Source organism: Eptatretus burgeri, chromosome 16 (assembly GCF_056783735.1).
Source record: "Eptatretus burgeri isolate ZD-2024b chromosome 16, Ebu_testis_v1, whole genome shotgun sequence".
Lineage (NCBI taxonomy): Eukaryota > Metazoa > Chordata > Myxini > Myxiniformes > Myxinidae > Eptatretus > Eptatretus burgeri.
In genome coordinates this window covers 63,499,423-63,514,943 of record NC_140976.1, presented here as the reverse complement: position 1 = coordinate 63,514,943, position 15,521 = coordinate 63,499,423, and the positions used below count along the sequence as shown (strand labels likewise).

The following is a 15,521-nucleotide window of genomic DNA, read 5'->3' as shown; positions in this document are numbered from 1 at the left end:
ACCGGTTTACCAGCCACTATTCAAACCTCTATATACTCGAGTGGCCGGTTTAACAGCCACTATTCAAACCTCCATATCGTCTCGTGGCGGTTTAACAGCCACTATTCAAACCTCCATTTACTCTCGTGGCCGGTTTAACAGCCACTATTAAGACCTCCATATATTCTAGTGGCCGGTTTCACAGCCACTATTCAAACCCCCATATACGCAAGTGGCCGGTTTAACAGCCACTATTCAAACCTCCATACACTCCAGTGACCGGTTTACCAGCCACTATTCAAACCTCTAAATACTCTCATGGCCGGTTTAACAGCCACTATTCAAACCTCCATGTATTCTCATGGACAGTTTAACAGCCACTTTTCAAACCTCCATATACCCTCATGGCCGTTTTAACAGCCACTATTGAAACCTCCATATACTCTCGTGGCCATTTTAACAGCCACTATTGAAACCTCCATTTCCCCTTGCGACCAGTTTACCAGCTGCAATTCAAACCTCCATGTACTCTCGTGGCCAGTTTAACAGCCACTATTCAAACCTCCATGTACTCGAGTGGCCGGTTCAACAGCCACTATTCAAACCTGCATATACTCTAGTGGCTGTTTTAACAGCCACTATTGAAACCTCCATATACCCTTGCGACCAGTTTCCCAGCTGCAATTCAAACCTCCATATACCCTCGTGGCCGTTTCAACAGCCACTATTCAAACCTCCATATACTCTCGTGGCCGGTTTAACAGCCACTATTCAAACCTCCATATACTCTCGTGGCCATTTTAACAGCCACTATTCAAACCTCCATATACTCTCGTGGCCATTTTAACAGCCACTATTCAAACCTCCATATACTCTCGTGGCCGGTTTAACAGCCACTATTCAAACCTCCATATACTCTCGTGGCCATTTTAACAGCCACTATTCAATCCTCCATATACTTTCGTGGCCGGTTTAACAGCCACTATTCAAACCTCCATGTATTCTCGTGGACAGTTTAACAGCCACTTTTCAAACCTCCATATACCCTCATGGCCGTTTTAACAGCCACTTTTCAAACCTCCATATACTCTTTTGGCCGGTTTAACAGCCACTATTCAAACCTCCATATACTCTCGTGGCCATTTTAACAGCCACTATTGAAACCTCCATATACCCTTGCGACCAGCTTACCAGCTGCAATTCAAACCTCCATGTACTCTCGTGGCCAGTTTAACAGCCACTATTCAAACCTCCATGTACTCGAGTGGCCTGTTCAACAGCCACTATTCAAACCTCCATATACTCTAGTGGCCGTTTTAACAGCCACTATTGAAACCTCCATATACCCTTGCGACCAGTTTCCCAGCTGCAATTCAAACCTCCATATACCCTAGTGGCCGTTTTAACAGCCACTATTCAAACCTCCATATACCCTAGCAACCAGTTTACCAGCTCCAATTCAAACCTCCATACACTCCAACGGTCGGTTTACCAGCTGCTGTTGTAAACCTTCATATACCTGAGCGGTTGGTTCATAAATATCAGCTTCCCAACTCAAAACGTGCCTGAGATATAGCCCAGATGAGAATGAAAATAAATAAGTAATTAATAAATCGACAATAATTAAGTGATGAATGAAAAAATAAAAAATACCATTTTTGCGATAGCACATCCACTTTTTTCCCCCAATTTCAGCTTCCTCGTTCAATGGATGGCTGAAATATCACTCGGACAAGCAAGAAAGAAAGAAAACAAGCAAACGGAGTAAAAGCTGAATACTCCCTTACTACGGCGCCCGGTGATGACATAATGCATCGCCTGGATATAGAATTGAGAAGCAGTGGTGTACAACAACAACACAGTGCGACAACAGGTGGACTTAACAATCAAAGAAATCATGAATAAAAGAGAGACAGAAAGAGAGAGAAAGAGAGAGAAAGAGACAGAAAGAGAGAAAGAGAGAAAGAGAGAAAGAGAGAAAGAGAGAAAGAGAGAAAGAGAGAAAGAAAGAGAGAAAGAGAGAAAGAGAGAAAGAGAGAGAGAAAGAGAGAAAGAGAGAAAGAGAGAAAGAGAGAGAGAGAAAGAGAGAAAGAGAGAGAGAGAAAGAGAGAAAGAGAGAGACAGACAGACAGACAGAGAGAGAGAGAGAGACAGACAGAGAGACAGGGAGAAAGGGAGAAAGGGAGAAAGGGAGACAGGGAGACAGGGAGACAGGGAGACAGGGAGACAGAGAGACAGAGAGACAGAGAGACAGAGAGACAGAGAGACAGAGACGCACACAACTGCGGCCTCCATTGATGTTCAGGGATGCTACTTTTATCTCCATTCTGTTAGTTATTCTTGAAGCTCTTTACCAGCCTGAGTAACACATTTCCTTAACCTTTGGAATTGAGGATCTGACATGTTAACCTGATAAGGTTCACGAATCATACTCCTTGCAGTTTTAATGAAATTGTGTAAATTAGTGGTCATCTTTGATTTTTACGTATCTTTTCCTGAATGTATCATCCAGGAATTTAATCACATTTTCTTGAGACACTAAGGTTGTGTCGTTTCCCCCTTCATCCTCTTGAGAGCTTAAAGCACCGAAATGTGGGGTAGAAGAGGTTTCATCTGAATCAAGTGCTTCATCTATGGCCTCTCCTATTACTTGTGGAACACTTACTTTTGGCTCAACAGAAAGTTCTGCTCTGTTTACGGACCCCTCCGAATTTGCCTTCTCCATGTCCTTCCCCTCTACAACCCTTACATCATCATCTGGGAGGGAGGGGGTTGACATTTAACTCACAGGGATTTCCCCTTTATCTATTTCTCCATCATTGTCAGACATAGCTGTTAACTCGTCTGAACAAGTTTGGCGAACAGGACAAACACTTAAAACATCCTAAGATACTTCACTGTTCTCTGTGTCCCACTCAGAGTCGGCCAGTGGAACAAGCGAAGTTTCCACATCCGCACACGACTCCGGTACCACCAAGGGGTTTCCAATACGAGACGTACCTTGGAGGTCCACCGAGCCTGACATGATCTGGACCTTATTCTGCTCCTTAGCATGAAAGGCATCAACATTTGTCCGTTTTTGGCCTTTTTTCCGGTATCCGTAACGGATACCTCCATATCGTCCACACTGTCCTGTACAGTGGATGGTAAAGGAGAGGAAGCAACCACTTTCACTTCCTCGTTTGGTGAGGGGGGGGGGTTAATTACGTCACGATTACACACCCTCTCTCCAATGCCGGTCGGGGTGTACGAGTCCAATTCGTCGTACACCTCAGCCGGTGGGGGGGGGGCGGGCTAGGCTCCCGATTCACCTTCCCCCCCATTCGTTTGTGGTGAGGAAGAATCGTTCCTCACCGCACCTTCACTTTCTTGTGGTGTAATCGCATTGGGACAAACACTCTTCACATACCCGTAAGCTCCACACCCAAAACACGTCATAACCTCTGAGGAGGCATACATTTTATATTCAAACCCGTCGATTTTTACACTGAGTACAACATTCAGCGTTTTTCCATTTTCAGGTAGTATCATGTAAACCACTCTTTTAAAGGACATGAAATGCATGCCCGTAGGTGCAAACAAAACAAAACAAAACAAAAAAACTTTCAAACCACAGAAACAACTACACAGGCCGTTCCTTCGCTCTCGTAAACGACGACTGGATTGGGGCATTGTGTTTAAGAAAGTACAGAAATCGAGAAAGAAAGAATACAGTAAGTCGATAAATCAAGAAAAAAAATCGAGAAAGAATACAGTAATCGTCACTGACTGGATTGGGGTATTGGGTTTAAGAAAATCGAGAAAGTACAGAAATCGAGAAAGAATACAGTAATCGTCACTATCCGGAAGTGAAGTCCTCGCTGTCCAGAAGTTCACATATCGCAGTTACGATTATTCGCAATTTAGTTTTAATGGCCAATTATTCAATTAGCGCCAACGTATTTTGCCTTTTATCGCAAGGAAAAACACAAAGAGAAGAGGAAAGAGGAGAACAAAAAAACGTGCAAAAAATAATTTACTTCCTGCTTCGGAGCATACCAGCTCACTCTGATGTTACCAAAATGTATGCACCGTCTAATATGAAAACGATCATAACTTGGGGCATTGTGTTTATCTATAAATGCGCATAAATCGAGAAATTATTAGAATACACGAAAAAAAAACGTGCAAAAAAAATTTTACATCCTGCTTCGGAGCATACCAGCACTCTGATGTTCCCGAAATGTATGCACCGTCTAATATGAAAACGATCATAACTTGGGGCATTGTGGTTATCTATAAATGTGCATAAATCGAGAAATTATTAGAATACACGAAGTCATCATTTTCTGGAAGCCCGTACGTTGTAACCCGTAATGGGGAACGCGGCTGCCCGTAAAAAAAAAAAAAAAAAAAAAATTAATAAATAAATATTCAAACCGCGAGCAACAAACAACAACCACACAGGCCGTTTCTTCGCTCTTGCGTCCCGTACGTGGGTGGCGTGGAAGTTCGCATATCACAGTTACGATGACTCGCAATTTAGTTTTCATGGCCAATTATTCAATTTGCGCCAACGTATTTTGCCTTTTCGCAATGTCCTCGCAAGGAAAAACAAAAAGAGAAGAGAAGAGAGAGAAAAAATTACTTCCTGGTTCGGAACATATCAGCACTCTGATGTTATCGAAATTTATGCACCGTCTCATATGAAAACGATCATAGCTTGCGGCATTGTGTTTATCTATAAATGCGCATAAGAAATCGAGAAATTATTAGAATACACGAAGTCATCACTCTCCGGAAGTCCGTACGTTGTAAACCGTAATGGGGAACGCGGCTGAGCTTTCCTTCCCCATCGGCCACGCCCACGCAACAACGTGTATTATCATTGGTTTGGTAAATAAATGGCCATAACTTGGGAAGCACTTGTCCGATTAATATCAAACCTTGAAAGGGCACATCCTCAAGTCCCCAGCAATATACCTGGCAAGTTTCAATTAGATCGGACCAGCGGTTGTCGAGAAACAGCGGTCACAGACACACACACACACACACACACACACACACACACACACACACACACACACACACACACACACACACACACACACACACACACACACACACACACACACACACACACACACACACACACACACACACACACACAGCTGGAATTATAGATAGATGACGTGTTTAAACTTATCGCTAACATGATGCATCGGCACCATTGAGATCCTCGACACAACCTTACCGAACTTGTTTAACTAGTTACACTAGTCCTGATTCCTTATAAATGGTGGAATATTATTAATGTTAACTTTAACTGTTGGGGTCTGCAAAGCGAACACAGAGAGGTAAGTGTTTGGTTCGATGAACAGGCCATGCTCAACCCCCGTGGCGACCATGTGTTCCTCCAACACAAACACGACAAACTTCTTATTCATGCGAGAAGCAGCACGAATATTATGTAAACCAATGATGTTACCAATGGCGGAAAGCACATCGTTAAGTTCCACCTCACTGGGAGGGAAGCAAAAAACAGCGTGTTTACGAGTTAGTGACTTGAACATCTCGACACGGAAACGTTCACCCGCCATTCTAACTCAAGAAAACAAGTTCGTAAACTTTATCGAGAGAAGTAAGGCGTTTTCATAAACACCAAGAAATCAACGATTAAAGTTGAGAATTAACAAAGAACATGGTCGCAGTGAACGAGAAAAACCTCCCCCGGCGGCCATGCCAGGCCTTCGGCCTACGATTTTCTCAACACGAGACCGTGGGCTCTCTCTCTTTCTTCTCCAGACAGGAAGGAAAAAAAAACACGGGAAAAGTCCACAAGTTGAAAACGAACACATGGGAAACGTGGAAACACCAAACAACACAGCAGAGGCGGGGTACTCATGACACGAAGCAAGGAGCGGCCATGACAGTCCACACAACGTACCAACAGCCAGCAGGGGGGCGAGAGAGAGTGAGAAAGAGAGAAAGAGAGAGAGAGAGAAAGATAGAGAAAGATAAAGAGAAAGATAGAGAAAGATAGAGAAAGATAGAGAAAGATAAAGAGAAAGATAAAGAGAAAGATAAAGAGAAAGATAAAGAGAAAGATAAAGAGAAAGATAAAGAGAAAGATAAAGAGAAAGATAAAGAGAAAGATAAAGAGAAAGATAAAGAGAAAGATAGAGACAGATAGAGAAAGAGAAAGAGAAAGAGAAAGAGAAAGAGAAAGAGAAAGAGAAAGAGAAAGAGAAAGAGAAAGAGAAAGAGAAAGAGAAAGAGAAAGAGAAAGAGAAAGAGAAAGAGAAAGAGAGAGAGAGAGAGAGAGAGAGAGAGAGAGCACAAGAGAGACAGAGCACAAGAGAGAGAGAGAGACCACGACAGAGAGAGCACGACAGACAGAGAGAGAGAGAGAGAGATAAAAATAAAAAGAGAAAGAGAAAGAGAAAGAGATAAAAATAAAAAGAGAGAGAGAGAGAGAGAAACACGATAAGAGAGTTTGGATAAGAGAGGGTTCATAGGATGTAGACAGAATAAAAAAAACAGATCATGAGTAGATGGAGGATGACAGGAGTCAGTGGTGCATTGCCACCTTGAAGCCCTGGAGTGGGAGATTTGGGATTGCTCTGTTTCAGGAATGTGGCTCCAAAAGAGGGAGAAAAGAGAACAATTGGAGTAGAGGTGAGCAGTCAGTCTGGATTTTGGGAGTCCAACAAGGGGAGGTGTTGCTGGAATTATCAGAGATGAGATGGAAGACCAATATTTTATTCGTGCAATTTGCAATCCATGCCAATCAACTTCAAGGGATGAACAACTTGCTCGTGAAGGCTGGTGTTGATTTGCATCGGCGATCCGGTAGAACAGTGTATGAAAACCAACAGAACATTTATGAGGGTATGGTCCCATCGTTTTTGGCACTAACCATTGGAGTCAACGGGAAAATGAACATTGTTGATCCTTGTTTCAGGTGTTAATATCTCTTTCGCTCTGATGAAGGGTTAACACCTGAAATGTCAGCTTCTCGCCGCTTCCCACGACTGTTAGACTGTGCAATACCATGGTAGTTCCAGATAATGGTCAGGGAGATTTCGACTTTAACAATTTGGAACAATCTCAGGGATCTGTTGGGTATTCCAGCACTTCCACGAGCCTTGACTCTGTATACAAAAACAATAGGGTCTGAGGAGCTATGTGGTTGCAGAATAGCAGCAGGAGAGATTGGGTGGAAAGTTGGTCTTTACCAGGTCCAGGAGTGAGGAATTCTAAGTTGCAAAGGTCTGGATTGGAAAGTTTCAGATTGGGTTAGACCCACAGAATGACACAAGGCCTCAACTGCAATATGCCTCGCTGGTTTGTTGCAGAGTCGACAGAGATAGCTGGTATTGTGGCTGTTGAAATTTCCGTGGATGAAAAACATGCAGTTGGTATGCATGGTCACAGGTTTATTCAAGTTATCGGAAATAGGGGGAGACATGGAGTCCTCATCATAAGCTGGACGGTACACCAACAGACAAGCATTATGTGGCTGCACGTTAACGGGGTTGGTAGGAGTTAGCTTGGAACATTGATTGTATGGGATAGTTTTCGAAATACACTGGAACACAACCACTGGAGTGTGGATCAGGCCTGACAAGGTGAAAGGGAATATAGACAGAAACACAGAGGTGTTGGGAGGAAATAATATGCTGTTAGCCACACAATGTCCAGAGCAGCAGTGGCAACTTGAAAGAAAAGATCTGTGACATTGGAACAACCCAGTCTGTTAGGGAAGAAGGGTAGACTTGGGAGAGTGGCAGGATGTGGGCCAGAGGGGGGGAAATGGTGGAATAAATTGGGTGAGGAGAGAGGATGTGTGGGGTGGGGGGGAGGGGAGCTTATACATGAAGGGGTTAACGGACCCAGGATCAGACTTGCTACAAACTGGGTTTCTTTTGGAGATCCCAAGTTCAGCAAAACAAAGACAGACATCATGACCGGGATGGATGGAAGGGTGGATAAAAGCATTAAGAAAAGCATTGCTTCGAAAATACAATGAGATGTAGGGGCACGGGGATGCAAGCAATCCAGGAAGCAAACAGGGTGGAGAGGAAAGAAGAGCAATAAGCTGTAAGGAAGAGAGGGGTTTGAGAAGGATAGTAAAAGCAGAAGAAACATTTTAGTTTTGAGTCATAAAATGGAGGATGAGAAAGAATGAGCAAGGAAGGAGTAAGAGGGAAAATGAAAACATACGAGTTGAGGGGTTAAAATTATTTTTGTCTTGTGAGCATTTTTAGGTTGTAAAAGAGAGAAGGATGATGAAGAATGAGTGTGGGGCGAGCAGAAAAAAGGAGGAAAGAGAAAGAGAGAGAGAAGCAAGGGGAAAAAGTGCTAGGCCGAAGACTCACAAGCACACAGCTTCGAGCCCTCGGAAATCACAAACTTTAAATCGATGAAACGCGGTCAAGTATGGACAAGAAGACATGGGAACGGATTCCCGACACGATTCACAATACTTGGAGCAAACAACAACCATAAGACAATAAAAATCTGGCATGGCTTATTTACGTGCATCCGAAAGTGATTCTATGCTATGGCTCAAATAAATATGACGAGAGGTCATACTATACTAATTATCAGGCCCATGGAAGAGTTTGTCCATAAATCACATGCAGGACAAGAACATTAGGAGACGTGAGTATTTCCACATTAATTACAATAACAGTAGCCAGTAGGCAAGGAAAATCAACAGAATATAAAGGGGGATCCCAACATAAAGAGATAAATGCTCAGATGGAAATGCCAAAAAGGCCAACCTGGTACATTATCCTTCTTTTAAATTACCATTTTTGCCAAAGCACATCTTCGCTTTTGTCCCCAAATTTCAGCTTCCTCGTTCAAAGGATTCAAAGGATAAAATTTCTTTATTTGAGCTGTCTGCTCTATGTAGCAGACAGAGCTGTCTGCTACATAGCAGAAGTAAATAATTCAACTCTTTCTCCTGCTTGTGGGATAGATAGCCTCCGAGGCCTGTCCAACACGCTTGTCCACCGTTTTCCCTCGAGTCACAAGCGTCTCAAGCAAGTCTGATGGTGGTCTGTTATCAGGATAATGCAGTGGACATTCCAAATGTTCCAGGTTCAAATCCGGCTTGAGTCCAGGATTTCAACTCTCTGATCCTGGAACCTGATATTATATCAGAATTACCAAGCTGCTGCAGAATTGTCGATAAAAACTAAGCTCGCTCATGAATGGTCAATATGTGATGCAAGTCCATGTGTTGTCATCTATATATTACTAAAACTCTCATCTTGTATATATGTATGTATGTATGTATGTATGAATATATGTTCCCGAAATACAGCCAAAACGGTACATAATAGCGCAAACATTTTCAGCCCACCTTACTTACCATTATCCTGCGGTGGTCCACTTATCAAGTTTCGTTCAAATCGGGCAACGAAAAAAATTAAAAAATCTATTCCCGATTCAGTAAAGTACTCTTTGGGAGTATTTGATCAATGAAAACAACCTCAGCGGTATAGTACGCTGGAGCTATCTTTTTGTTTTTCTTAAAATGATTTTTTTTTCATCAACCGCTGTCACAACGGGAACCCAACGGGTTCACGGGTCGTCTAGTTGACTCTAAAAATCCTTCAGGGCAAATTGTTACGGGCACTAAAATGAGACCTGAAAATGCAATCACAAAACAATTAAATAAAATCTACACTGAAAAGCCCCATTACCAAACGAGTTTGGTAGAAGCATGATGTTTGGTGTAATTAAACTGGTTTTCTTACCACCATGAAGGGGAACACCATGCCAATGATGAATCGGAAAGACCAGTTGCTCATGCCATACAAGGTGTAGGCCCCAGACCGAGCCTCCTGTGTGAAGAACTCGGCTGGAAGCATTGACGTAATACACCCTGAAAACCAAATCGACAATAGCTGTGATTATGACAATCATCTGATCTTTTCTATTAGAACTCTGTTAATATTCATAACAACAACAAAAAACATTTAAAAAAAAGTAAAAACAGAGGGATGAAATCTAAAAAAAAAACGACCAAACCAGGGAGGAATGACACCATATAATGATTCCACAATACGACACCACAATCCTCATGGATTATCATCACATCTTTTGACATTTTACTTTTGTTGCAGGATTGTGATGGAACAACATGCAAGATGATTAATCAATGTGTGTGCCTTCCCTCGGATTGACGTTAAACTGGACGTCCCGCCGCACAACCGCCTCTAAGCTGTCTAGTTATCATCAGCACCAGCCGGTTCGTGAAAGACTTGGTGGGATTAATGGTGGCCGTTAACATAAATGCACTTGTTAAGCCTCCCCTGTTAATCCTCCCCTGTTCATCCTCCCAACATAAAAAAAATGTGATAAACCAATTTGCAACGAACAAACAGCTTGATTTACCAACAGGGTTCACCTGATGAATGCCAAATGAGAAGCTATGATACTGCAGTGATATTTCAGAGTAAAACGACACCGTTCCTGTTCATCAACGTATAAGAATACCTGTGAAACGTCTTTCTACAACCCTCCCGTCACAGATTGGAGCAGTTTATTGCCGCACAAAATGTCATTTTAACATTTATCTGGCTTTTTCAATCTGGGACGTGTTCAAAACCACCTCGATCCACGGCGCGAGTCAGCCAAGTGATGCTTACATGAAAATGGCGTGGTCACATGACCTCGAGCTCACGACAGCGACGCTTTTCACGGGTTATGAGCATTCTATTTGTTTTCAATGCTTTATCCCAGCTTCTGTGGTTGCACAAGTTAGTGCACTCTCAGCACCGGTCCCAAGCAAGGATAAATGGGGATGGTTGTGTCAGGAAGGGCATCCGGCGTAAAACCTGGGCAAATCAATATGCGGATCAAAAACGGATTTCCATACTGGATCGGTCGAGGTCCGGGTTACCAACGACCGCCACCGGTACTGTTGGCCAGCAGGGTACCGGTGGAAACTGTGTTACTGCTGGGTGAAGTAGAAGAAGGAGAGGGGGAAGGCATGTCCAGAGGCAGTGGGAGAGGAGGAAGGGGAGAAGTGTGGAGGTGAGAGTTGGAACTTTGAATGTTGGTACTATGACTGGCAAAGGGCGAGAGTTGGCTGATATGATGGGGAGTAGAAAGGTGGACATACTGTGTGTACAAGAGACCAAGTGGATGGGGTGAAAGGCAAGGAGCATTGGAGGTGGTTTCAAACTGTTCTACCATGGTGTGGATGGGAGGAGAAATGGTGTCGGGGTAATCCTGAAAGAGGATTATGTTAAGAGGGTATTGGATGTGAGGAGAGTGCATGACCGAGTGACGAGTGTGAAGTTGGGAATTGAAGGGGTGATGATGAATGTCATCAGTGCATATGCCCGGCAAGTGGGGTGTGAGATGGAGGAGAAAGATTTCTGGAGTGAGTTAGATGAAGTTGTAGAGAGTGTATCCAAGGAAGAAAGAGTGGTGATTGGAGCAGATTTTGAATGGGCATGTAGGTAAAGGGAATAGAGATGATGAGGAGGTGATGGGTAGGTACGGTGTCAACGAAAGGAATGTGGAAGAGCAGATGGTGGTGGATTTTGCAAAACGAATGGAAATGGCGGTGGTAAATACGTATTTTAAGAAGAAGGAGGAAAACAGGGTGACATATAAGAGTGGAGAAAGAGGCACAAAGGTGGACTACGTCTTAAGCAGGAGATGCAACCTGAAAGAGATTAGAGACTGAAAGGTGGTGGCAGGGGAGTGAAGCAAGACAGCATTGGATGGTGCTTTGTAGGATGATTGTGGTGGTGAGGTTGAGGAAGAGAGTGAGGGCTGAACCAAGGACCAGATGGTGGAAGCTGAAGGAGGAAGACTGATGCGTGAAATTCAGTGAGGAGGTGAGACAGGTGTTGGATGGTGGTAAAGAGGTGTGGGGTGAGTGGGCAACTACTGCAGATAAGAAGTGGTGAGGGAAGGCACTTGGTGTGGCATCTGGACAGAGGAAGGAAGATAAGGAGACTTGGTGGTGGAACGAGGAAGTAAAGGAAAGTATAAGGTGGAAGAGGTTGGCGAAAAAGAATTGGGATAGCCAGAGAGATGAAGAAAGTAGACAGGGGTACAAGGAGTTGTGGCGCAAAGTGAAGAGAGAGGTGGCGAAGGCTAAGGAAAAGGCATATGGCGAGCTGTATGAGAAGTTGGATACAAAGGAAGGGGAAAAGGATTTGTACCGATTGGCCAGACAGAGGGACTGAGCAGGGAAGGATGTGCTGCAGATTAGGGTCATAAAGGATGCAGATGGAAATGTGCTGACAAGCGAGGAGAGTGTGTTGAGAAGGTGGATGGAGTACTTTGAGGAGCTGATGAATGAAGAAAAAAGAGAGAGAGATAGAGATAGAGATAGAGATAGAGATAGAGATAGAGATAGAGATAGAGATAGAGATAGAGATAGAGATAGAGATAGAGATAGAGATAGAGATAGAGATAGAGATAGAGATAGAGATAGAGATAGAGATAGAGATAGAGATAGAGATAGAGAGAGAGAGAGAGAGAGAGAGAGAGAGAGAGAGAGAGAGTTGGAAGAGGTGGAGATAGTGAATCAGGAAGTGCGGTGGACTAGTAAGGATGAAGTGAGGACTGCTATGAAGAGGATGAAGAGTGGATAGGCAGTTGGCCCAGATGATATACCAGTGGAGGCATGGAAATATTTAGGAGAGATGGCAGTGGAGTTTTTAACCAGATTGTTTAATAAAATCTTGGAAAGTGACAGGACGCCTGAGGAGTGGAGATTAAGTGTACTGGCACCGATTTTTAAGAATAAGGGTGATGTGCAGAGCTGTGGCCACTACAGAGGTATAAAGTTGATAAGCCACACCATAAAGTTATGGGAAAGAGTCGTGGAAGTTAGGTTGATAGGAGAGGTGATGATTTGTGAGCAGCAATATGGTTTTATGTCAGGAAAGAGCATGACAGATGCGATGTTTGCTTTGAGAGTGTTGATGGAGAAGTATAGGGAAGGCAAGAAGGAGTTACATTGTGTGTTTGTTGTGGATTTAGAGAAAGCTTTTGACAGGGTGCTGTTGTGGAATTTTCTGATTTGTCTGATTAACCGACCTGGTGTAAATCCTGTTACTCAATCTGTAAGAAACAATTAATTCACTGTCCACAACGAAAAGTACATTTGATCAGAGAACATTTATTTCATGGTACCATGTTGTCCAAAGTACTGAGATGTAAACATCCCAATGATGTGCACTAAGCTAAGTTTACATTTTCTGACATTTATATGCTTTCGTGGACTGGGAGATTCAAAGGAAGAGAGAACATGGTGACTTTCAGCTGGCCTTGGTGAGAATCAGACAAAATACTAAAAAGCAGACAACCAAAAGGAGTACAGGATAAGACCATAGGTTACAAGTCTTTCAAAGAAATGAATATAAGGAATTGTGTATATAAAAGGCAGTGAGTACATGGGTCTTATAAGCATTCGGCAAAATAACTCAAACTGCAATACGTGTCCACTGGGTGAAAGAGAATGACATAATCATGGCAAAAGTTGCAGTGCCATCGACCAGGCCACCCTGCAAGCACAGCAAGACATTCCCCCCATCAACACCCAGACAAAGGGGAAACACAATTGACAGCCAATTCGACTATAGCAAAAATATTAAGTTTATAAAGCACCAGCAACAATTATAATTGAGAGTACATGAATATAATTATTTTTCTCTTCTACAATGACAGATACGATGCTTGCTTTGAGAGTGTTGATGGAGAAGTATAGGGAAGGCAAGAAGGAGTTGCATTGTGTGTTGTTGTGGATTTAGAGAAAGCTTATGACAGGGTGCCAAGAGAGGAGTTGTGGTATCGTATGAGGAAGTCGGGAGTGGTAGAGAAGTATGTGAGGGTGGTGCAGGATATGTATGAGGACAGTGTGACAGCGGTGAGGTGTGCAGTCGGAATGACAGACCGGTTTAAGGTCGAGGTGAGATTGCATCAAGTATCGACTCTGAGCCCTTTCCTGTTTGCAATGGTGATAGGCAGGTTGACGGACGAGATCAGACATGAGTCTCCATGGACTATGATGTTCGTGGATGACATCGTGATCTGTAATGAGAGTTGGGAGCAGGCTGAGGTGAGCCTAGAGAGGTGGAGGTACACACTGGAGAAAAGGGGAATGATAGTCAGTCAGAGTAAGACGGAGTACATGTGCGTAAATGACAGGGAGGGTGGCGGAATGGTGCGGTTGCAAGGAGTTGAGGTGGTGAAGGTGGATGGGTTTAAATACTTTGGATCAACTGTCCAAAGTAACGGAGTGTGTGGTGGAGAAGTGACGAAGAGAGTGCAGGCAGGATGGAGTGGGTGGAGAAGAGTTTCAGGACTGATTTGTGATAGCAGGGTATCTGCAAGAGTGAAAAGGAAAGTATACAAGACGGTAGTGAGACCAGCTATGTTGTATGGTTTGGAGGCGGTGGCACTGACAAAAAGACAAGAGGCAGAGCTGGAGGTGACAAAGTTAAAGATGCTGCGATTCTCGATAGGAGTGACGAGGATGGACAGGATTAGAAATGAGTATATTAGAGAGACAGCGCAGGTAGGACGGTTTGGAGACAAAGTGAGAGAGGCAAAATTGATATGGTTTGGACATGTGCACAGAAGGGATGTGGGGTATATCGGGAGAAGGATGCTGAGGATGGAGCTGCCAGGTAGGAGGAGAAGAGGAAGGCCAAAGAGGAGGCTTATGGATGTGGTGAGGGTGGAGATGCGGGTGGTTTGTGTGACAATGGAAGATGTGGAGGACAGAGCGAAATGGAGACGGATGATCCACTGTGGCGACCCCTAACAGGAGCACCCAAAAGAAGAAGATTTGTTTTCAATGCTTTATATATTTTGTTATTTTGGGATGGATTAAATCAATGATGTTATTAAATTGTTTTCATACTTGTTTCACTTGATTTTGTTGATGGTTTGGATATGTATCACTTTTGGAATGGTTCTGTCCACTGGCCATTTTCCCCGCTCACGATCCTGGGCTGGTTTGTTTGAGTCCACATTTACGTTCCATTTCTTTTCGTAATAAAACTATTAATGTTTCATCAATTTTCTAATTTTGGGTTGCTTGCAATACCCCAGAGACAAAGCAACTTCCTATCGTTGGAATCACCATCGTAGCTTCAGCAGTTGTTGAGGTAAGTCAGGCTACAGTTTTACATCGTTTTGAGAGGGGAAGAAGAAGGAGAAATACAAATTGGCAATTTAGCGCTCTCTCGATGCGGTACTTTAACTTTGTATTTTAGCGTCTTTTTAAGTCTTGATAGTCGAGAAAACGCTCGAGAATAAAAGGTATGGCTATTAAATGCTTATGACCTCATTCTTTAGTAGTTTATAAGCGTACCATTGTGTATACATTTGAATGGGTGACCATTTTTCCCCCCATATATGGAGTACCACTATAACCCATAATATTTACAGAAACAAAAAAAAGAGCACACCAACAGCAGGGTATAGGGATAAAATGGAGGGAGATTTGGAGTAAAAGAGGACACTGGGAAGAATGAGAGCAAGTGGAGGGAGAGAAGGACACACAAAATGAA

At 43.3% G+C, this 15,521-nt stretch overlaps 1 protein-coding gene across 10 annotated transcripts in view; it reads right to left on the bottom strand.

The window, feature by feature from the left end:
- The window catches only part of LOC147011202 (solute carrier family 2, facilitated glucose transporter member 5-like), a 176,360-nt gene that overhangs the window by 112,002 nt on the left and 48,837 nt on the right, over positions 1–15,521 (bottom strand). For 6 of the 10 annotated variants that reach the window (XM_085859997.1, XM_085859994.1, XM_085859996.1 and 3 more), the window contains one exon: positions 9,732–9,859. In XM_085859997.1, the coding sequence (XP_085716123.1) occupies positions 9,732–9,859 (128 nt within the window). Of the gene's footprint in view, positions 1–9,731; positions 9,860–13,090; positions 14,035–15,521 lie in introns of those variants that run through there. The other 4 variants (XR_015052470.1, XM_085859998.1, XM_085859995.1 and 1 more) reach the window with 4 other exon arrangements.